The sequence below is a fragment of the Coregonus lavaretus genome (assembly GCF_964263955.1).
Source record: "Coregonus lavaretus genome assembly, contig: HAP1_SCAFFOLD_400, whole genome shotgun sequence".
Taxonomy (NCBI): Eukaryota; Metazoa; Chordata; class Actinopteri; order Salmoniformes; family Salmonidae; genus Coregonus; species Coregonus lavaretus.
Genome location: NW_028158772.1, coordinates 390,093 through 413,164, shown reverse-complemented (window position 1 = coordinate 413,164; position 23,072 = coordinate 390,093). Strand labels below are relative to the sequence as shown.

The 23,072-nt window shown below is 43.9% G+C and overlaps 1 protein-coding gene across 1 annotated transcript in view; it reads right to left on the bottom strand.

Moving 5' to 3' along the window:
- Window positions 1-8,223: 8,223 nt before the first annotated feature.
- The window catches only part of LOC311123599 (stomatin-like), a 23,426-nt gene continuing 8,577 nt past the window's right edge, over window positions 8,224-23,072 (bottom strand). Inside the window, exons 5-7 of the mRNA XM_084197836.1 lie at window positions 21,152-21,355; window positions 9,229-9,363; window positions 8,224-9,129 (exon numbers count right to left, since the gene is read on the bottom strand). Of these exons, the coding sequence (XP_084053962.1) occupies window positions 8,941-9,129; window positions 9,229-9,363; window positions 21,152-21,355 (528 nt within the window). The 3' untranslated portion in view covers window positions 8,224-8,940. The remainder of the gene's footprint in view (window positions 9,130-9,228; window positions 9,364-21,151; window positions 21,356-23,072) is intronic.

The following is a 23,072-nucleotide window of genomic DNA, read 5'->3' as shown; positions in this document are numbered from 1 at the left end:
CTCCTCTCCTCTCCTCTCCACCCCTCTCCTCCTCTCCTCTCCTCTCCTCTCCTCTCCTCCTCTCTCTCCTCTCCACCCCTCTCCTCTCCTCCTCTCCTCTCCTCTCCTCTCCACCCCTCTCCTCTCCTCTCCACTGTCTCCTCTCCTCTCCTCTCCTCTCCTCTCCTCTCCTCTCCACCCCTCTCCCCCTCTCCTCTCCTCTCCACCCCTCTATCTCTCCTCTCCTCTCCCCTCTCTCTCCTCTCCACCCCTCTCCTCCTCTCTCTCCTCTCCTCTCCTCTCCTCTCCTCTCCTCTCCTCTCCTCTCCTCTCCTCTCCTCTCCTCCTCTCTCCTCTCCTCTCCTCTCCTCTCCTCTCCACCCCTCTCCTCTTCTCTCCTCTCCTCTCCTCTCCTCTCCTCTCCTCTCATCTCCTCTCCACCGTCTCCTCTCCAACCTCTCCTCTCCTCTCCTCTCCCCTCCTCTCCTCTCCTCTCCACCCCTCTCCTCCTCTCCTCTCCTCTCCTCTCCTCTCCACCCCTCTCCTCTCCTCTCCTCCATGTTTGACGGTGGGGATAGTGTTCTTCGGGTCATAGGCAGCATTCCTCCTCCTCCAAACACGGCGAGTTGAGTTGATGCCAAAGAGCTCCATTTTGGTCTCATCTGACCACAACACTTTCACCCAGTTCTCCTCTGAATCATTCAGATGTTCATTGGAAAACTTCAGACGGCCCTGTATATGTGCTTTCTTGAGCAGGGGGACCTTGCGGGCGCTGCAGGATTTCAGTCCTTCATGGCGTAGTGTGTTACCAATAGTTGTCTTGGTGACTATGGTCCCAGCTGCCTTGAGATCATTGACAAGATCCTCCCGTGTAGTTCTGAGCTGATTCCTCACCGTTCTCATGATCATTGCAACTCCACGAGGTGAGATCTTGCATGGAGCCCCGTGCCGAGGAAGATTGACAGTTATTTTGTGTTTCTTCCATTTGCGAATAATCGCACCAACTGTTGTCACCTTCTCACCAAGCTGCTTGGCGATGGTCTTGTAGGCCATTCCAGCCTTGTGTAGGTCTACAATCTTGTCCCTGACATCCTTGGAGAGCTCTTTGGTCTTGGCCATGGTGGAGAGTTTGGAATGTGATTGATTGATTGCTTCTGTGGACAGGTGTCTTTTATACAGGTAACAAACTGATATTAGGAGCACTCCCTTTAAGAGTGTGCTCCTAATCTCAGCTCGTTACCTGTATAAAAGAGACCTGGGAGCCAGAAATCTTTCTGATTGAGAGGTGGTCAAATACTTATTTCCCTCATTAAAATGCGAATCAATTTATAACATTTTTGACATGCGTTTTTCTGGATTATTTTGTTGTTATTCTGTCTCTCACTGTTCAAATAAACCTACCATTAAAATTATAGACTGATCATGTCTTTGTCAGTGGGCAAACGTACAAAATCAGCAGGGGATCAAATACTTTTTTCCCTCACTGTACATTTATCCACCAGCATTTAATTTGTTGCGGTTGTCCTTCAACTTCCGGTGCATTGACACACAGCTGGTGATGACGTTAAATATAAATTACATTTGTGAAAATGTAAATTACCTGCACAGAATGTAAAAAAATATATATATATATTCTGTGGTGAGAAAAATGATTGAAAAAAAGTTAACGTTTGTTTTCACTCCGGTAGCGGACGTTAGCAATATTAACGTTCCACATAGAGTGGAACGGCGGGTTAGCTTTGTGGCACAAAAGACCGCAAATATCCTAATGTTATCTACATGAAACATTTCAGCATTGTTTCAGTCTTTTGTCGATGGTATTCTGTGTCTATCTTCGTCCTTCCAAGTATTGCTCTTTGATTGAAAAGGGAAATAGCCTGTGTGGACAGCCTGGACTCAGAGCATTTCGTAGTATTCTGTACGTAAATCCGAGACACCTTATTTAATATGATATATTATGTTTCATATAGTATGAAATTAAATGTCCATCGCCCATTTCGCATAATATGTTACGAATTACCATTTGCGTTATATGTTACGAATTTGCAAAAATGTACAAATGTTATGAATTTGAAAAACGTACAATATGTTAAAAATGTGCTAAATGTATGTTTTGTTACGAATTCTAGCTAGGTGGCTAACATTAGCTAGCTGGCTAACGTTAGCCAGGCTAGAGGTGAAGGGTTAGGGCAGGGGTTCCCAAACTTTCTTTGGTCCACGACCCCATTTTGACAACTGAAAATTCTCGCGACCCCAACCATGTGAACAAAAATTGTAATTAACAGCCAGTCTTTATTTTTTTAATTGGGTCTATAGCAGTCAATTGCAAAACATTCAAACAGTGTTTCTGATTGTATTCTCAACTCACATACTTTTAATGTGGGGCTATTTGACATTTTAGTCATTTAGCAGATGCTCTTATCCAGAGCGACTTAGAGTTAGTGAGTGCACACATTTTCATACTGGCCCCCCCGTGGGAAACGAACCCACAACCCTGGCGTTGCAAGCGCCATGCTCTACCAACTGAGCTACAGGAGGACAGTTAATTGCAAATTAGTCTGACCTAATTTATCTTGTCTCTCCACCACTAATGAGATGGGTGTGGCCTGATGCATGTCGCGTTGGAGCCTCTCAAAGTCAGGGGGCGTGGTCGACAGTACGCACCTCATCTCTGCGGTCACATCCAACCTGTGATCGATATTTGTTGTTAATGCAGACGAGAGCACTGAATCAGCGTACCATGAGTTTTAATGCTCGGAGAGCGACGGCACAGTATTCCTTTTGAGTCAGGAACCAAAACTCCTCCAAAACTCCTCCATAGTGACCCGTAAATGCGTTGTCTGCAGCATTCGGTCACATGACAGCTCGATCAGCTGTCCGATTTCACTTACCGGCATGTCAACTAAGCCAGGAATGGATCATAGTCAAATTGATTTAGCTGATTCGGTCACTCATCTGTAGAATGTATTTGTATGTCCCCTGCATGCTTGCGTTCAGTTCAATCAGTTTCCCAAAATATGTCTGTTACATAGGCAAGGAGATACATTTTATTTTCATTACACAGAAAGTCAACAAAGTCTGTTTTTTTACGTCCATTGTGAATGACAACAGTTCCTCTCTGAATTCGAAATATCTTTCTAACACTCCCCCTCGATAAACCACCAAGCCTCGGTGTGAAAATAGAACATTGTCATGCTCCGATCCCATATCTCCACGTAGTTTTGCGAACAGGCATGTGGTTTGATGTAGTTTACAATTGAAGTTACCTGCTGCATATCTCCGAGTTCTGCGCTCAGCTCTTTTGCCACCAGTTGCTCTCTGTGCATCATACAATGTGTCCATATGGCAGAGGGAGACCCATTCATAGCTAAGAGTGCAGAGGCCCGCCCGCCGTCCCGTGATAGATGGATAGAATCTGATATAATCTGTTTTTTTTCGCCGACATAGCCATGCAGCACACTGAACATCCCCTTTACTGTTTCATGCTCGGGAATCATGAGACAGAACAATTTGTCCTCGTGAATAGCATCCCACGACATGTAGCAAACAAAAGTCAATGCACCTCAGCCTTCACATCTAACGTCCATCTGGAGAGCATAAGGTGGGGAGTTTGAGTTGTTCAGGCAGAGTTTCCTCTTGATTGCTACCAATAGCATCAATTCTTAGTTTCACAGTGTTATCTGACAACGGTATTGATGTGAGTTTCTGTGCCTCTGCCTCCCCACACATTGTTTTCACCATATCAACTGCAGCCGGTAATATCAAAGTCTCTGCAATAGTGTGTGGTTTCATAGCGTAGCGTAGCCTAGACATTCACCGTGGGAATGATTCAAGTGCAACGGTCAAGTGCAGCCTTTTACCATGATCTAAGGGCGCTCTCTGGTTGAATTTTTTATTTTAGATTTGAATAATTTTCATTTAGATTTTTAAGATTAACCACGTTACAATGACTTTGAGAGACAATCATTCCATTTTTTTTTTTTTTTTTTTGAGGATTTTTGGAAATTGTCATCGCAACACCATTTTCATATCAGGCGACTCCTAGTTTGGGAACCGCTGGGTTTGGGTTAAGGTTAATTTTAGGAGTTACGTTAAAGGGTTAAGGCTAGGTGAAGGGTTAGCTAAAAGGGTTAAGGTTAGGGTTAGGGTAAGGGTTAGCTAACATGCTAAGTAGTTGAAATGTTGCTAATTAGCTCAAATGCTGAAGTTGTTTGTGATGAGATTTCAACTCGCAACCTTTGGGTCACTAGACGTTCACATTATATGCCCGCCCATCCATCCTACTTTCATTTGTGCCTTAAGTAACCATCTGTCTTATGTAACCGTACCAAACGTAACATATCATACTAATATGAGTGTCCCTGATTTACGTTTACTATGTTACGTCTAGTCTATGAGACCAGGCTGGTGTGGATAACTACGATTAAATACAGGGCTCAATTCAATCCGCATTGCGGATGTGCAGCTTTACAGAGTGATTTGAAATTGAAAGGCAATGTTCCCGCTTCAGCCGAGATTGCAGTCACGTAGTATTTCGTCTCAATCGTAAATTATCTTTACATTCTATCTGTGACGCTTCAGCTTTAGATTGAATAGTCTAAATACGCTAGCTAGCTAACCACCTCATGTTTAGTCTATTATAACGATAACAGTACTAACGTTGGCATCCTACTACATGAAAACAATTTTTTTTTATTTTTTTTATAATTGTCTTCAACAGAGAATTAAACATATCTTTCAGATTCTGTGCACTTCATTTATTTTTTGACGAATTAAATGTATATTTAGCAACAACTCATCCCTGGGTTTGCTGTGTGTCAACAGGCCGGAATGGGCTGGAAGTTGGAAAACAACAGCATTCAATCAGGAACTGGGTCAAATTGGCAGGGCTACAAAAGGTGAATTTACAACAAGGCAAATAGTCATGTGACATCTTGATCATCATAGCAACAGCTGTCAGGCAGTTGGCAGTTGGGGAAAATGGCTGCCAGGTAGTTTATAGTTCCAGCAAAGATGGTGGATTTCAAATGAAGATAGTTCACTCAGGCCGTTTACCATTGGGGGAAAAAATCAGTTACATTCTGCTTAACAGGGTGGCTCTTCCATAGACACCAATACGAAAGCAGCTGGGTCTGCTCGGCTTCATTCATTGACTTCCATTGAACCAGAAAAAAGTGATATCCTCTTCCGTCTCTGGTTTAAGTACTGCTAATATGACATGGTTAGTGCCCCATCAACATTACATGGGAACTATTTAAACAATGCTATATGACTGAATGGAAGTCGCTCTGGATAAGAGCGTCTGCTAAATGACAAAAAAAACAAGGGAGAAAAAAATGATACAACAAAAAATAAACAAAAAAATAAACAAAACACAAAGTTAAAATAAACAATAACAACAAATATATATATATATATATATATATATATATATATATATATATATATATATATATATATGGAATTATAACAATATTCAGAATTCTAAAAGTTGGCCTAGCTTTTAATATATTGTAATAAAGCTAGACCACTGGATTGATCAGAGTAGCATGATGCTGCCACCTTTGTATCTGGTCCGGCGTCAGAGGATAGGACACGAAAACTCAACTCGGGTAGCAAACAACGTTCTTTCATAATAAATATACCATTTCATAAGACAGCGTGCATGGAATGCTATGCGGCCTACTAAATTCCTGCAGTCACTGCAGTGCTGCAATGCCCTACACACACCAGTGAGGTATACAGTTAAGGAGAACTGAACGTCTACTGCTACTTGACTGCAAACCGGGCCTAGCCCAATGAAACGCAATTGTACAAACATGCAAATTCCCTGCACACAGGGGCATAGCAGCAGTGGAGATGACACTCCTAGTAACCCCACTATATTATCGGGTTCCCCAAATTTCCCCTCACCTGTCTTCGTCACCCAGCAGCGAAAGGGAAGTCGTTTGGAGGTGGGATGCTATGATTTTTTTGCCGGGGGTGGGGTGGGGGGACATAGATGCAGAAGAAAAATATAGGCTATCAGTCCACTAATACCGGACTAGTAAAGGCTCAGTGCACTACTTTTGTGGAGAAAAAAAATGAAACTACACTGAACAAAAATATAACCGCAACAATTTCAAAGATTTTACTGAGTTACAGTTCATAGATAGAAATCTGTCAATTGAAATCAATTCAATAGGCCCTAATCTAGATTTCACATGACTTGGCCTGGGAGGGCATAGGATGTAGAGGTCCTGGGCTGGCGTGGTTACACGTGGTCTGCAGTTGTGAGGCTGGTTGGACGTACTGCCAAATTCTCTAAAACAACGTTGGAGGAGGCTTATGGTAGAGAAATGAACATTAAATTCTCTGGCAGCAGCTCTGGTGGACATTCCTGCAGTCAGCATGCCAATTGCACACTCCCTCAAAACATGAGACATCTGTGGCATTGTGTTGTGTGGCAAAACTGCACATTTTAGAGTGGCCTTTTATTGTCCCCAGCACAAGGTGCACCTGTGTAATGATCATGCTTTTTAATCAGCTTCTTGATATGCCACACCTGTCAGGTGGATGGATTTTGGCAAAGGAGAAAGTCTCACTAACAGGGATGTAAAACAAATTTGTGCACATATAGTGAGGGAAAAAAGTATTTGATCCCCTGCTGATTTTGTACGTTTGCCCACTGACAAAGACATGATCAGTCTATAATTTTAATGGTAGGTTTATTTGAACAGTGAGAGACAGAATAACAACAAAGAAATCCAGAAAAACTAATGTCAAAAATGTTATAAATTGATTTGCATTTTAATGAGGGAAATAAGTATTTGACCCCTCTGCAAAACATGACTTAGTACTTGGTGGCAAAACCCTTGTTGGCAATCACAGAGGTCAGACGTTTCTTGTAGTTGGCCACCAGGTTTGCACACATCTCAGGAGGGATTTTGTCCCACTCTTTGCAGATCTTCTCCAAGTCATTAAGGTTTTGAGACTGACGTTTGGCAACTCAAACCTTCAGCTCCCTCCACAGATTTTCTATGGGATTAAGGTCTGGAGACTGGCTAGGCCACTCCAGGACCTTAATGTGCTTCTTCTTGAGCCACTCCTTTGTTGCCTTGGCCGTGTGTTTTGGGTCATTGTCATGCTGGAATACCCATCCACGACACATTTTCAATGCCCTGGCTGAGGGAAGGAGGTTCTCACCCAAGATTTGACGGTACATGGCCCAGTCCATCGTCCCTTTGATGCGGTGAAGTTGTCCTGTCCCCTTAGCAGAAAAACACCCCCAAAGCATAATGTTTCCACCTCCATGTTTGACGGTGGGGATGGTGTTCTTGGGGTCATAGGCAGCATTCCTCCTCCTCCAAGCACGGCGAGTTGAGTTGATGCCAAAGAGCTCGATTTTGGTCTCATCTGACCACAACACTTTCACCCAGTTCTCTTCTGAATCATTCAGATGTTCATTGGCAAACTTCAGACGGGCCTGTAAATGTGCTTTCTTGAGCAGGGGGACATTGCGTGCGCTGCAGGATTTCAGTCCTTCACGGCGTAGTGTGTTACCAATTGTTTTCTTGGTGACTATGGTCCCAGCTGCCTTGAGATCATTGGCAAGATAGTGTAGTTCTGGGCTGATTCCTCACTGTTCTCATGATCATTGCAACTCCACGAGGTGTGATCTTGCATGGAGACCCAGGCCGAGGGAGATTGACAGTTATTTTGTGTTTCTTCCATTTGCGAATAATCGCACCAACTGTTGTCACCTTCTCACCAAGCTGCTTGGCGATGGTCTTGTAGCCCATTCCAGCCTTGTGTAGGTCTACAATCTTGTCCCTGACATCCTTGGAGAGCTCTTTGGTCTTGGCCATGGTGGAGAGTTTGGAATCTGATTGATTGATTGTTTCTGTGGACAGGTGTCTTTTATACAGGTAACAAGCTGAGATTAGGAGCACTCCCTTTAAGAGTGTGCTCCTAATCTCAGCTCGTTACCTGTATAAAAGACACCTGGGAGCCAGAAATCTTTCTGATTGAGAGGGGGTCTAATACTTATTTCCCTCATTTAAAATGCAAATCAATTTATAACATTTTTGACATGCATTTTTCTGGATTATTTTGTTGTTATTCTGTCTCTCACTGTTCAAATAAACCTACTATTAAAATTATAGACTGATCATTTCTTTGTCAGTGGGCAAACGTACAAAATAAGCAGGGGATCAAATACTTTTTTCCCTCACTGTACTTTGAGAGAAATAAGCTTTTTCTGCGTATGGAACACTTTTGGGATCTTTTATTTCAGCTCATGAAACATAGGACCAACACTTTACATGTTGCGTTTATATTTTTGTTCAGTATACATGCATGATTTCTCAATTGTAGTGTATTAAGGAATATCGAAATATAAAGATCAAAAATAACATTCAATTAAGCAATAAGGCCCGAGGGGGTGTGGTATATGGCCAATATACCATGGCTAAGGGCTGTTCTTATGCAATGCGGCGTGACTGGACACAGCCCTTAACCGTGGTATATTGGCCATATATCACAAACCCCTGAGGTGCCTTATTGCTTTTATAAACTAGTTACCAACGTATACGGTTTGATATACCACAGCTGTCAGCCAATCAGCATTCAGGGCTCGAACCACCCAGTTTATAATATCCAATAAATTATCAATATAACAGTGTATTTCAACATATTTGTATATATTTATTTTTTTCACTAGAAAAAAAAGTAAATGGTTTTCAATTTCCACAATAACAGACAAATGAAGACGTCTTGACCATGCAGATATACAGTCTTTAAAAGGTTACTGGATTGTGTTTTATTCCCATCTAAACCAGAACCTGAAATCTGAAACAATCCTCATTGAAAATAAATGAAGCTTTTAGATACATTCTTGAATTGTAAAATCAACTAATCACCTGAATCAACTGATTGAATGTTGCATTAGACAGGAGTGGTGGATGGTGAGTGTTAATGACATCACTTCTTCATGAAGTGGCTGATGACGTCCATGGGCAGCGGGAAGATGATGGTGGAGTTCTTCTCTGCCGCGATGGTAGTGAGTGTCTGCAGGTAACGCAGCTGGAGACCCGAGGGAGATTCAGCGATCACTAGAGACGCCTCCTTCAGGGCCCGGGAGGCGTTCATCTCCCCCTCCGCCGCTATCACCTAGAGAGGGGAGAAAAAAAATAAGTGGAATGGAACAGATCTACAGAGATCAGATCTGAAGGGATCACATATACTGTGTGTGTGTGTGTGTGTGCTCACTTTAGCCCTGGCCTCACGGCTGGCCTCTGCCTCTGCAGCCATCGCTCGCTGCAGCTGGTGGGGAAGCTTCACATCCTTAATCTCCACACGCTCCACCTTGATACCCCACGGGTCAGTGGCCTCGTCCAGACTGGCCTATAGGAAGGAAACAGAATATTACTGTATTAAACAGCCCTATTCCACCTCACGCAGACTGGATGGCAGGTAGCTTAGTGGGTAAGAGCGTTGTGCCAGTAACCGAAAGGTCGCTGGTTCTAATCCCCGAGCCGACTAGGTGGAAAAATATGTGTCGATTTCGCCCTTGAGCAAGGCACTTAACCCTAATTGCTCCTGTAAGTCGCTCTGGAGAAGAGCGTCTGCTAAATGACGTAAAATATAACTATAGGAAGGGAACAGAATATGACCATATCGGTATTTGTTATTTTATTAGCATCAACATTAGATGTTGCTACTCTTCCTGGGGTCTTCATGAAACATGAAACATGACATAATACAGAACATTAATGAACGGCACACGTAGCCTACATATCAATACATACACACAGTATATTTAGGTCAAATAGGGGAGAGGCGTTGTGCCGGTCAGGTCTGCTGTTTATTTGAGCAATTTGAGATGGAAGGGAGTTCCATGTAATATTGGCTCTATATAATACTGTACGCTTTCTTGAATTTGTTCTGGATTTTGGGGACTGTGAAAAGACCCCTGGTGGCGTAAGTGTGTGTGTGTAAGTTAACTATGCAAACCATTTGGAATTTTCAACACATGAATGTTTCTTATAAAAACAAGAAGTGATGCCGTCAGTCTCTCCTCAACTCTTAACCAAGAGAGACTGGCATGCATACTATTTATATCAGCCCTCTGATTACAATGAAGAGCAAGACGTGCCGCTCTGTTCTGGGCCAGCTGCAGCTTAACTAGATCTTTCTTAGCAGCACTTGACCACATGGCTGGACAATAATCAAAACTGCCGCCTGCAGGACTTGCTTTTTTATTTTTTTATTTTTTATTATACTTTCTTTGTGGAGTGTGGTGTCAAAAAAGCAGAGCATCTCTTTACCACGGACAGACCTCTCCCCATCTTTACAACCATTGAATTTATATGTTTTGACAATAACAGTTTACAATCTAAGGTAACGCCAAGTAATTTAGTCTCCTTAACTTGTTCAACAGCCACACCATTCATTACCAGATTCAGCTGAGGTCTACAGCTTAGGGAATGATTTGTACCATCAACAATGCTCTTAATTTTAGAGATGTTCAGGACCAGTTTATTACTGGTCACCCATTCCAAAATGGACTGTAACTCCCTGTTAAGGGTTTCAGTGACTTCATTAGCTGTGGTTGCAGACACGTACATTACTGTTCAAAAGTTTGGGGTCACTTAGAAATGTCCTTGTTTTCGAAAGGAAATCATTTTTTTGTACCATTAAATAACATCAAATTGATCAGAAATACAGTGTAGACATGTTTTATGTTGTAAATGGCTATTGTAGATGGAAACAGCTGATTTTTAATGGAATATCTAGAGTGGGAGGCCCCAGTGCACAACTGAGCAAGAGGACATACATTAGTGTTTAGTTTGAGAAACAGACGCCTCACAGGTCCTCAACTGGCAGCTTCATTAAATAGCACCCGCAAAAAAACACCAGTCTCAACGTCAACAGTGAAGAGGCGACGGCGGGATGCTGACCTTCTAGGCAGAGTTGCAAAGAAAAAGCCATATCTCAGACTGGCCAATAAAAATAAAAGATTAAGATGGGCAGTCTGAGATATGGCTTTTTTCTTTGCAACTCTGCCTAGAAGGTCAGCATCCCGATGTCACCTCTTCACTGTTGACGTTGAGACTGGTGTTTTATTGACCAGGGTTTCCTGGGTATGAATTTGATGGCTCACTGTTCGTTGTTGGCATTTCCTGCCTAAGTTTGCCCACTTTACCAATGAAGTAATCATTAATATAATTGGCAACATGAACATATAATCATATTGATATGGGCTATTTTCAGCCCTTTCCTGGGTAGCTTCTCAGAGACAGACATAATATGGAAAAGAACAAACAGAGCAAAAGAACTTGTAGAACTATTTTTGCTCATTTAAAACACCATTCACCTGTGATAGAGAGACACCACTGTCCTCAACAGCTACAGTGGCTTGCGTAAGTATTCACCCCCCTTGGCATTTTTCCTATTTTGTTGCCTTACAACCTGGAATCTAAATGGATTTTGGGGGGGGGGTTGTATCATTTGATTTACACAACATGCCTACCACTTTGAAGATGCAAAATATTTTTGGGGGTGAAACAAACAAGAAATAAGACAAAGAAACTGAAAACTTGAGCAAAACCCCCCCAAAGTCAATACTTTGTAGAGCCACCTTTTGCAGCAATTACAGCTGCAAGTCTCTTGGGGTATGTCTCTATAAGCTTGGCACATCTAGCCACTGGGATTTTTGCCCATTCTTCAAGGTAAAACTGCTCCAGCTCCTTCAAGTTGGATGGGTTCCGCTGGTGTACAGCAATCTTTAAGTCATACCACAGATTCTCAATTGGATTGAGGTCTGGGCTTTGACTAGGCCATTCCAAGACATTTAAATGTTTCCCCTTAAACCACTCGAGCGTTGCTTTAGCAGTATGCTTAGGGTCATTGTCCTACTGGAAGGTGAACCTCCGTCCCAGTCTCAAATCTCTGGAAGACTGAAACTCGGTTCAAGCTAGGCCCCATAGTTCCAGTGAAGGGAAATCTTAACGCTACAGCATACAATGACATTCTAGATGATTCTGTGCTTCCAACTTTGTGGCAACAGTTTGGGGAAGGCCCTTTCAAATCAAATCAAATCAAATCAAATTTTATTTGCCGAATACAACATGTGTAGACATTACCGTGAAATGCTTAGTTACAGCCCTTACCCAACAATGCATTAATTTTTTATAAAAAGTAAAATAAAACAACAACAACAAAAAAGTGTTGAGAAAAAAAGAGCAGAAGTAAAATAAAATAACAGTAGGGAGGCTATATACAGTGGGATACCGGTGGAGAGTCAATGTGCGGGGGCACCGGCTAGTTGAGGTAGTTGAAGTAATATGTACATGTGGGTAGAGTTAAAGTGACTATGCATAAATAATTAACAGAGTAGCAGCAGCGTAAAAATGATGGGGTGGGGGGGCAGTGCAAATAGTCTGGGTAGCAATGATTAGCTGTTCAGGAGTCTTATGGCTTGGGGGTAGAAGCTGTTGAGAAGTATTTTGGACCAAGACTTGGCGCTCCGGTACCGCTTGCCGTGCGGTAGCAGAGAGAACAGTCTATGACTAGGGTGGCTGGAGTCTTTGACAATTTTGAGGGCCTTCCTCTGACACCGCCTGGTATAGAGGTCCTGGATGGCAGGAAGCTTGGCCCCAGTGATGTACTGGGCCATACGGACTACCCTCTGTAGTGCCTTACGGTCGGAGGCCGAGCTGTTGCCATACCAGGCATTGATGCAACCAGTCAGGATGCTCTCGATGGTGCAGCTGTATAACTTTTTGAGGATCTGAGGACCCATGCCAAATCCTTTCAGTATCCTGACGGGGGAATAGGCTTTGTCGTGCCGTCTTCATGACTGTCTTGGTGTGTTTGGACCATGATAGTTTGTTGGTGATGTGGACACCAAGGAACTTGAAGCTCTCAACCTGCTCCACTACAGCCCTGTCGATGAGAATGGGGGCGTGCTCGGTCCTTCTTTTCCTGTAGACCACAATCATCTCCTTTGTCTTGTTCACGATGAGGGAGAGGTTGTTATCCTGGTACCACACGGCCAGGTCTCTGACCTCCTCCCTATAGGCTGTCTCATCGTTGTCGGTGATCAGGCCTACCACTGTTGTGTCGTCGGCAAACTTAATGATGGTGTTGGAGTCGTGCCTGGCCATGCAGTCATGGGTGAACAGGGAGTACAGGAGGGGACTGAGCACGCACCCCTGAGGGGCCACCGTGTTGAGGATCAGCGTGGCAGATGTGTTGTTACCTACCCTTACAACCTGGGGGCGGCCCGTCAGGAAGTCCAGGATTCATTTGCAGAGGGAGGTTAGTCCCAGGATCCTTAGCTTAGTGATGAGCTTTGAGGGCACTATGGTGTTGAACGCTGAGCTGTAGTCAATGAATAGCATTCTCACGTAGGTGTTCCTCTTGTCCAGGGGAGAAAGGGCAATGTGGAGTGCAATAGAGATTGCATCATCTGTGGATCTGTGGGGCGGTATGCAAATTGGAGTGGGTCTAGGGTTTCTTGGATAATGGTGTTGATGTGAGCCATGACCAGCCTTTCAAAGCACTTCATGGCTACAGACATCAGTGCTATGGGTCGGTAGTCATTTAGGCAGGTTATCTTGGAGTCCTTGGGCACGGGGACTATGGTGGTCTGCTTGAAACATGTTGGTATTACAGACTCAGTCAGGGACATGTTGAAAATGTCAGTGAAGACACTTGCCAGTTGGTCAGCACATGCTCGGAGTAATCCGTCCTGGTAATCCGTCTGGCCCAGCGACCTGCTTAAAAGTCTTACTCACATCGGCTACGGAGAGCGTGATCACATAGTCATCTGGAACAGCTGGTGCTCTCATGCATGCTTCAGTGTTGCTTGCCTCGAAGCGAGCATAGAAGTGGTTTAGCTCGTCTGATAGGCTTGTGTCACTGGGCAGCTCGCGGCTGTGCTTCCCTTTGTAGTCTGTAATAGTTTTCAAGCCCTGCCACATCCGACGAGCATCAGAGCCGGTGTAGTACGCTTCAATCTTAGTCCTGTATTGACTCTTTGCCTGTTTGATGGTTCATCGGAGGGCATAGCGGGATTTCTTATAAGCGTCCGGGTTAGAGTCCTGCTCCTTGAAAGCGGCAGCTCTACCCTTTAGCTCAGTGCGGATGTTGCCTGTAATCCATGGCTTCTGGTTGGGGTATGTACGTACGGTCACTGTGGGTACAATGTCATCAATGCACTTATTGATGAAGCCAGTGACTGATGTGATGCACTCCTCAATGCTATCTGAAGAATCCCGGAACATGTTCCAGTCTGTACTAGCAAAACAGTCCTGTAGCTTAGCATCTGTGTCATCTGACCACTTTTTTATTAACCGAGTCACTGGTGCTTCCTGCTTTAGTTTTTGCTTATAAGCAGGAATCAGGAGGATAGAGTTATGGTCAGATTTGCCAAATGGAGGGCGAGGGAGAGCTTTGTATGCGTCTCTGTGTGTGGAGTAAAGGCGGTCTAGAGTTTCTTTCCTCTGGTTGCACATTTAACATGCTGGTAGAAATGAGGTAGAACTGATTTAAGTTTCCCTACATTAAAGTCCCCGGCCACTAGGAGCGCTGCCTCTGGATGAACGTTTTCCTGTTTACTTATGGCCTTATACAGCTCATTGAGTGCAATCTTAATGCCAGCATTGGTTTGTGGTGGTAAATGGACAGCTATGAAAAATATAGATGAAAACTCTCTTGGTAAATAGTGTGGTCTACAGCTTATCATAAGATACTCTACCTCAGGCGAGCAAAACCTTGAGACTTCCTTAGTATTTGATTTTGTGCACCAGCTGTTGTTTACAAATATACACAGCCGTTCTGTCCTGCCGATGTAGTGTATATCCTGTCAGCTGTATGTTGTCCATGTCGTCGTACAGCCACGACTCGGTGAAACATAAGATATTACCGTTTTTAACTAAGATAACCATAATCTTAGGTCATCTAATTTATTTTCAAATTATTGAACATTGGCTAATAGGATTTATGGGAGCGGCAGTTTACTCGCTCGCCGTCGGATCCTTACAAGGCACCCCGACCTACGTCCGCGATATCTCCGTCTCTTTCTCCTGCGAATGACGGGGATTTGGGCCTTGTCGGGTGTCTGTAGGATATCCTTCGCGTCCGACTCGTTGAAGAAGAAATCTTCGTCCAATACGAGGTGAGTAATCGCTCTTTTGATATCCAGAAGCTCTTTTTGGTTACAAGAGACGATGGCAGAAACATTATGTACAGAATAAATTACAAATAACGCGAAAAAACACACATAATAGTACAATTGGTTAGAGGGCTGTAAAACGGCAGCCATCCTCTCCGGCGCCATCATGAAAAGCAATGCTAAAAAGGTTTTAAGATCTCTTTTAAATATGTCCACAGTTTCGGCCCCCCTCAGGTTCTCTGGCAGGCCATTCCAGATTCTGGGGGCATAGTAACTAGAGGCTGCCTCTCCATGCCTCTTGTTCCTAGGCTTTGGGATATTAAAAAGGCCAGTGCCAGAGGACCTGAGGGATAACTTGAAAGCATGTCTGACATGTATTGGGGTACACAATCGTGGATTGATTTAAAAACAAATAGAATAATCTTCAAATTAATTCAAAAACTCAAAGGCAGCCAGTGCAGAGACCTTAAAACCGGTGTAATGTGCGTTCTGTCTGGTCTTGGTCGGTACCCATGCTGCAGCATTCTGTAGGTTCTGCAGTTGACCAATGGCTTTCTTGGGTAGACCAGACAGGAGAGTATTACAGTAGTTAAGCCTGCTTGTAATAAAAGCATGGATGAGTCTCTCTGTATCAGCCTGAGAGAGAAACGGCCGCACCTTGGCAATGTTCCTCAGGTGGTAAAAAGCTATTTTGGTCACATTCCTAATGTGTGATCTTTATTGCCCGTTAATTAAAGTGTGCAGCCAGATTCTCTCTCTGTGCTTTGGCTCCACAATAAATACCTCGGTCTTGTCTTGATTTATTGTAGCTGGAGGTAGTTGTAAGCTATCCAAGTATTTAAATCACTAATACAGTCTAATAATGTAGCTAACATTCTTTGGTGAAAAAGAACTGTAAAGTTGTGTATCGTCTGCATAGTAGCAAAAATCAATGCTGTACTTTCTGATAACACTGCGAAGGGGTAACATATGTAAACTGAAAAGTGCCGGACCCAAAATTGAACCTTGTGGAACGGCACATGTGATATGTATTTCCTCTGAGTTATGTTCACCAAGGGTGACAAAAAACTCTCGACCGGTTAAATAGGTCCTAAACCAATTTAGAACTGGACCGGAGAGGCCAACCCACCTCTCCAGTCTGTCCAGAAGGACATCATGGTCAACAGAGGCCAACCCACCTCTCCAGTACGTCCAGAAGGACATCATGGTCAACAGAGGCCAACCCACCTCTCCAGTCTGTCCAGAAGGACATCATGGTCAACAGAGGCCAACCACCTCTCCAGTCTGTCCAGAAGGACATCATGGTCAACAGAGGCCAACCCACCTCTCCAGTACGTCCAGAAGGACATCATGGTCAACAGAGGCCAACCCACCTCTCCTGTCTGTCCAGAAGGACATCATGGTCAACAGAGGCCAACCCACCTCTCCAGTCTGTCCAGAAGGACATCATGGTCAACAGAGGCCAACCCACCTCTCCAGTCTGTCCAGAAGGACATCATGGTCAACAGAGGCCAACCACCTCTCCAGTCTGTCCAGAAGGACATCATGGTCAGCAGAGGCCAACCACCTCTCCAGTCTGTCCAGAAGGACATCATGGTCAACAGAGGCCAACCCACCTCTCCAGTACGTCCAGAAGGACATCATGGTCAACAGAGGCCAACCCACCTCTCCTGTCTGTCCAGAAGGACATCATGGTCAACAGAGGCCAACCACCTCTCCAGTCTGTCCAGAAGGACATCATGGTCAACAGAGGCCAACCACCTCTCCAGTCTGTCCAGAAGGACATCATGGTCAACAGAGGCCAACCTACCTCTCCAGTCTGTCCAGAAGGACATCATGGTCAACAGAGGCCAACCCACCTCTCCAGTCTGTCCAGAAGGACATCATGGTCAACAGAGGCCAACCACCTCTCCAGTATGTCCAGAAGGACATCATGGTCAACAGAGGCCAACCCACCTCTCCAGTCTGTCCAGAAGGACATCATGGTCAACAGAGGCCAACCACCTCTCCAGTATGTCCAGAAGGACATCATGGTCAACAGAGGCCAACCACCTCTCCAGTCTGTCCAGAAGGACATCATGGTCAACAGAGGCCAACCTACCTCTCCAGTCTGTCCAGAAGGACATCATGGTCAACAGAGGCCAACCCTCCTCTCCAGTCTGTCCAGAAGGACATCATGGTCAACAGTGTCGAATGCAGCACTTAAATCCAAGAGTACAAGGACAGAGAGCTGTTTGGCATCTGTGTTGGCTCTAAGATCATATACCACTTTAAATAAGGCTGTCTCTGTGCTGTGGTCAGCCCCAAAACCATATATATACAGTGGGGAGAACAAGTATTTGATACACTGCCGATTTTGCAGGTTTTCCTACTTACAAAGCATGTAGAGGTCTGTAATTTTTATCATAGGTACACTTAAACTGTGAGAGACGGAATCACAAAAGAAAATCCAGAAAATCACATTGAATGATTTTTAAGTAATTAATTTGCATTTTATTGCATGACATAAGTATTTGATCACCTACCAACCAGTAAGAATTCCGGCTTTTCTTTAAGAAGCCCTCCTGTTCTCCACTCATTACCTGTATTACCTGCACCTGTTTGAACTCGTTACCTGTATAAAAGACACCTGTCCACACACTCAATCAAACAGACTCCCACCTCTCCACAATGGCCAAGACCAGAGAGCTGTGTAAGGACATCAGGGATAAAATTGTAGACCCGACAAGGCTGGGATGGGCTACAGGACAATAGGCAAGCAGCTTGGTGAGAAGGCAACAACTGTTGGCACATTATTAGAAAATGGAAGAAGTTCAAGATGACGGTAAATCACCCTCGGTCTGGGGCTCCATGCAAGATCTCACCTTGTGGGGCATCAATGATCATGAGGAAGGTGAGGGATCAGCCCAGAACTACACGGCAGGACCTGGTCAATGACCTGAAGAGAGCTGGGACCACAGTCTCAAAGAAAACCATTAGTAACACACTACGCCGTCATGGATAAAAATTCTGCAGCGCACGCAAGGTCCCCCTGCTCAAGCCAGCGAATGTCCAGGCCCATCTGAAGTTTGCCAATGACCATCTGGATGATCTAGAGGAGGAATGGGAGAAGGTCATGTGGTCTGATGAGACAAAAATAGAGCTTTTTGGTCTAAACTCCACTCGCCGTGTTTGGAGGAAGAAGAAGGATGAGTACAACCCCAAGAATGCCATCCCAACCGTGAAGCATGGAGGTGGAAACATCATTCTTTGGGGATGCTTTTCTGCAAAGGGGACAGGACAACTGCACCGTATTGAGGGGAGGATGGATGGGGCCATGTATCGCAAGATCTTGGCCAACAACCTCCTTCCCTCAGTAAGAGCATTGAAGATGGGTCGTGGCTGGGTCTTCCAGCATGACAACGACCCGAAACACACAGCCAGGGCAACTAAGGAGTGGCTCCGTAAGAAGCATCTCAAGGTCCTGGAGTGGCCTAGCCAGTCTCCAGACCTGAACCCAATAGAAAATCTTTGGAGGGAACTGAAAGTCCGTATTGCCCAGCGACAGCCCCGAAACCTGAAGGATCTGGAGAAGGTCTGTATGGAGGAGTGGGCCAAAATCCCTGCTGCAGTGTGTGCAAACCTGGTCAAGACCTACAGGAAACGTATGATCTCTGTAATTGCAAACAAAGGTTTCTGTACCAAATATTAAGTTCTGCTTTTCTGATGTATCAAATACTTATGTCATGCAATAAAATGCAAATTAATTACTTAAAAATCATAATGTGATTTTCTGTATTTTTGTTAAAAATTACAGACCTCTACATGCTTTGTAAGTAGGAAAACCTGCAAAATCGGCATTGTATCAAATACTTATTCTCCCCACTGTATATATATATATATATATATATATTTTTTTTTATAAAGTTGGCACTTAAAAAATAATTTAGCTGTTTGAAGACCAATTTCTCCAGAAATTTGCTTAAGAATGGAAGGATGGAGATTGGCAGAAAATTGCTAAGCGCTGAAGAATCTTGATTACTTTTCTTCAGAAGGGGTTTCACCATAGAAGTTTTTAGTGCAGTGGGGAAAGTGCTTGTGAAACAGGGAGTGATTAACAATAGCTTGCAGTTCTTCAGATATGCAATTCAAAACTGTTTTGAAGAAGATGGTGGGGATAGGATCGAGAAGGCAGGTAGAAGGCTTAAGTTGTGATATCACTTTCCTGAGCATGTCTGTGTCAACCAGGGAGAATAAATCCACAGTGCCTTTGCGTGGTAGGCTAGGGCACATATCATCAAACTTCTCATCAGGTCTTGCTTGACTGATACCCAGCCTAATGTTGGTTATCTTGTCTCTGAAATATGCGGGAGTAGGATTTAATAGGCCATCAATGGTCAAGAAGAGCACTCAGAAATTATTCTTATTAATAGTGATCAAATTAGAAAAATGAGCCCGTCTGGCCTTTCTAATTGCCTTGTTATATATGCCAAGTTGCTCTCTCAGAATATCATAATGGACCTGCAACTTTGACTTTCTCCACTTCCGCTCTGCCTTTCTGCAATTTTTCTTTAATTTATTAGTTTCCTCACTCATCCAAGGGGCTCTCCGTTTGGATGGGGCCTTTTTCAGCTTTACTGGAGCTATGGCATCAATGGTTGCCCTTCATTTGCTATTCAAGTTATCAACTAAATCATCCCAAGAGGAAGGCAGAATAGGTGATGGAGTGTTGTTCATACACTCAATAAAAATCTGTAGCAACTTCAGACGTAAGACAGCGTTCCCTAATAATGCGTTCAGTATTACCCTGTGTTGCTATGGGCAACAAGGTAGTAGAAAATACACAGTGGTGATCAGATAAAGCAACATCAACAATAGAGGATATGTCAATAGAAAGCCCCTTGGTAATAACCAGGTCCAGAGTATGGCCGTAGAGGATATGTCAACAGAAAGCCCCTTGGTAATAAACAGGTCCAGAGTATGGCCGTAGAGGATATGTCAATAGAAAGCCCCTTGGTAATAACCAGGTCCAGAGTATGGCCGTAGAGGATATGTCAATAGAAAGCCCCTTGGTAATAACCAGGTCCAGAGTATGGCCGTAGAGGATATGTCAATAGAAAGCCCCTTGGTAATAACCAGGTCCAGAGTATGGCCGTAGAGGATATGTCAATAGAAAGCCCCTTGGTAATAACCAGGTCCAGAGTATGGCCGTAGAGGATATGTCAATAGAAAGCCCCTTGGTAATAACCAGGTCCAGAGTATGGCTGTGGTTATGGGTGGGCCCAGTAACATGTTGGATAAAGTCCATAGAGCTCAACAGATTCAGAAATTCAATGGCCTTGGAGTCAGTCTCTTTGTCAACATCAATATTAAAATCGCCCAACACAATGATTTTATTGAAGGACAATAGACAAAAATTAAGATAAATCAGTTTTAAAAAAGTGGACCTCAGTCAGGTTCTTGGTTCACCTCAAGAGTTACACAGGACCTCAGTTCAGGTTCTTGATTCACCTCATAGTCAGACAGGAACTCAGCCAGGTTCTTGATTCAATTTATAGTCAGACAGGACCCCAGTCAGGTTCTTGGTTCACCCCATAGTCAGACAGGTCCTCTGTCAGGTTCTTGGTTCATGTCATAGACAGACAGGACCTCTGACAGGTTCTTGGTTCACCTCATAGTCAGACAGGACCTCAGTCAGATTTGTGGTTCACCTCATAGACAGACAGGACCTCAGTCAGCTTCTTGGTTCTAGGGTTCTACAGTGGTAGGTTCTAGGCAGGGGGGCCCTAAGCGAGATTTGGTTCACAGCAGAGAGAAATGTTCTTTTTAAGTTCATCTCCTGCATTTCTACACATTTTGCCATGGGGCAGAGCGCTATTTTTTTTTAGCAGTGTAAATATAATTTTCTACATTTCTACACATTCTGCCATGATTTATGCCATGTTAACAGGAGTCTGAGTGAGATTAACAAAATCAAATGGGGTGGGGTGGGGGGTGTTGGGGCTGGAGGTCAGGGTTTGTAGGGTTCTGTACCTGCATACTGTGTGAGATGCCCTCGCGGTCTGACAACAGCTCTGCCAGGTTCTTGGTTCCCAGGACGTTCCTCAGGGTGGTCTGGGCCAGGAGACGGGTGGAGAAGTCTGCGTTGAACACGTTGGCCACCGAGGAGATAGGGTCGCTCACCCGGAAGTACACCACCCCATCAACACACACCGTCACAGAGTCCTTAGTCAGGATCTACAACACACACACAAGAGAGAGAGAGAAACAGAGAGAGAAACAGAGAGAGAAACAGAGAGAGAGAGAAACAGAGAGAGAAACAGAGAGAGAGAGAGAGAGAGAGAGAGAGAGAGAGAGAGAGAGAGAGAGAGAGAGAGAGAGAGAGAGAGAGAGAGAGAGAGAGAGAGAGAGAGAGAGAGAGAGAGAGAGAGAGAGAGAGAGAGAGAGAGAGAGAGAGAGAGAGAGAGAGAGACAGAGAGAGAGACAGAGAGAGAGAGAGAGAGAGAGAGACAGAGAGACAGAGAGAGAGAGAGAGAGAGAGAGAGAGAGAGAGAGAGAGAGAGAGAGAGAGAGAAAGAGAGAGAGAGAGAGACCTCAGTTATGCTGTTTACATCAGACTGAAGATAAGATATACACTACCAGTCAAAAGTTTGGACACAACTAGTCATTCAACGGTTTTTCTTTATTTTTACTATTTTCTACATTGTAGAATAATAGTGAAGACATCAAAACTATGAAATAACACATATGGAATCATGTAGTAACCAAAGAAGTGTTAAACAAATCAAAATATATTTTATATTTGAGATTCTTCAAATAGCCACCCTTTGCCTTGATGACAGCTTTGCACACTCTTGGCATTCTCTCAACCAGCTTCATGACGTAGTCACCTGGAATGCATTTCAATTAATGTTAATTTGTGGAATTTATTTCTGTCTTAATGCGTTTGAGCCAATCAGTTGTGTTGTGACAAGGTAGGGGGGTATATAGAAGATAGCCCTATTCGGTAAAAGACCAAGTCCATATTATGGCAAGAACAACTCAAATAAACAAAGAGAAACGACAGTCCATCATTACTTTAAGACATGAAGGTCAGTCAATACGGAACATTTCAAGAACTTTGAAAGTTTCTTCAAGTGCAGTCGCAAAAACCATCGAGCGCTATGATGAAACTGGCTCTCATGAGGACCGCCACAGGAAAGGAAGACCCAGAGTTACCTCTGCTGCAGAGGATAAGTTCATTAGAGTTACCAGCCTCAGAAATTGCAGCCCAAATAAATGCTTCACAGAGTTCAAATAACAGACATATCTCAACATCAACTGTTCAGAGGGGACTGTGTGAATCAGGCCTTCATGGTCGAATTGCTGCAAAGAAACCACTACTAAAGAACACCAATAAGAAGAAGAGACCTGCTTGGGCCAAGAAACACGAGCAATAGACATTAGACCGGTGGAAATTTGTCCTTTGGTCTGGAGTCCAAATTTGAGATTTTTGGTTCAAACTGCCGTGTCTTTTTGAGACGCATAGTAGGTGAACGGATTATCTCCACATGTTTAGTTCACACCGTAAAGCATGGAGGAGGTGGTGTTATGGTGTGGGGTTGCTTTGCTGGTGACACTGTCTGTGATTTATTTAGAATTCAAGGCACACTTAACCAGCATGGCTACCACAGCATTCTGCAGCGATACGCCATCCCATCTGGTTTGGGCTTAGTGGGACTATCATTTGCTACCACAGCGATACGACATCCCATCCCAAAAGCATTCCAGGTGAAGCTGGTTGAGAGAATTCCAAGAGTGTGCAAAGCTGTCATCAAGGCAAAGGGTGGCTATTTGAAGAATCTCAAATATAAAAATATATTCTGATTTGTTTAACACCTTTTTCTGTTATTACTACATGATTCCATATGTGTTATTTCATAGTTTTGATGTCTTCACTATTATTCTACAATGT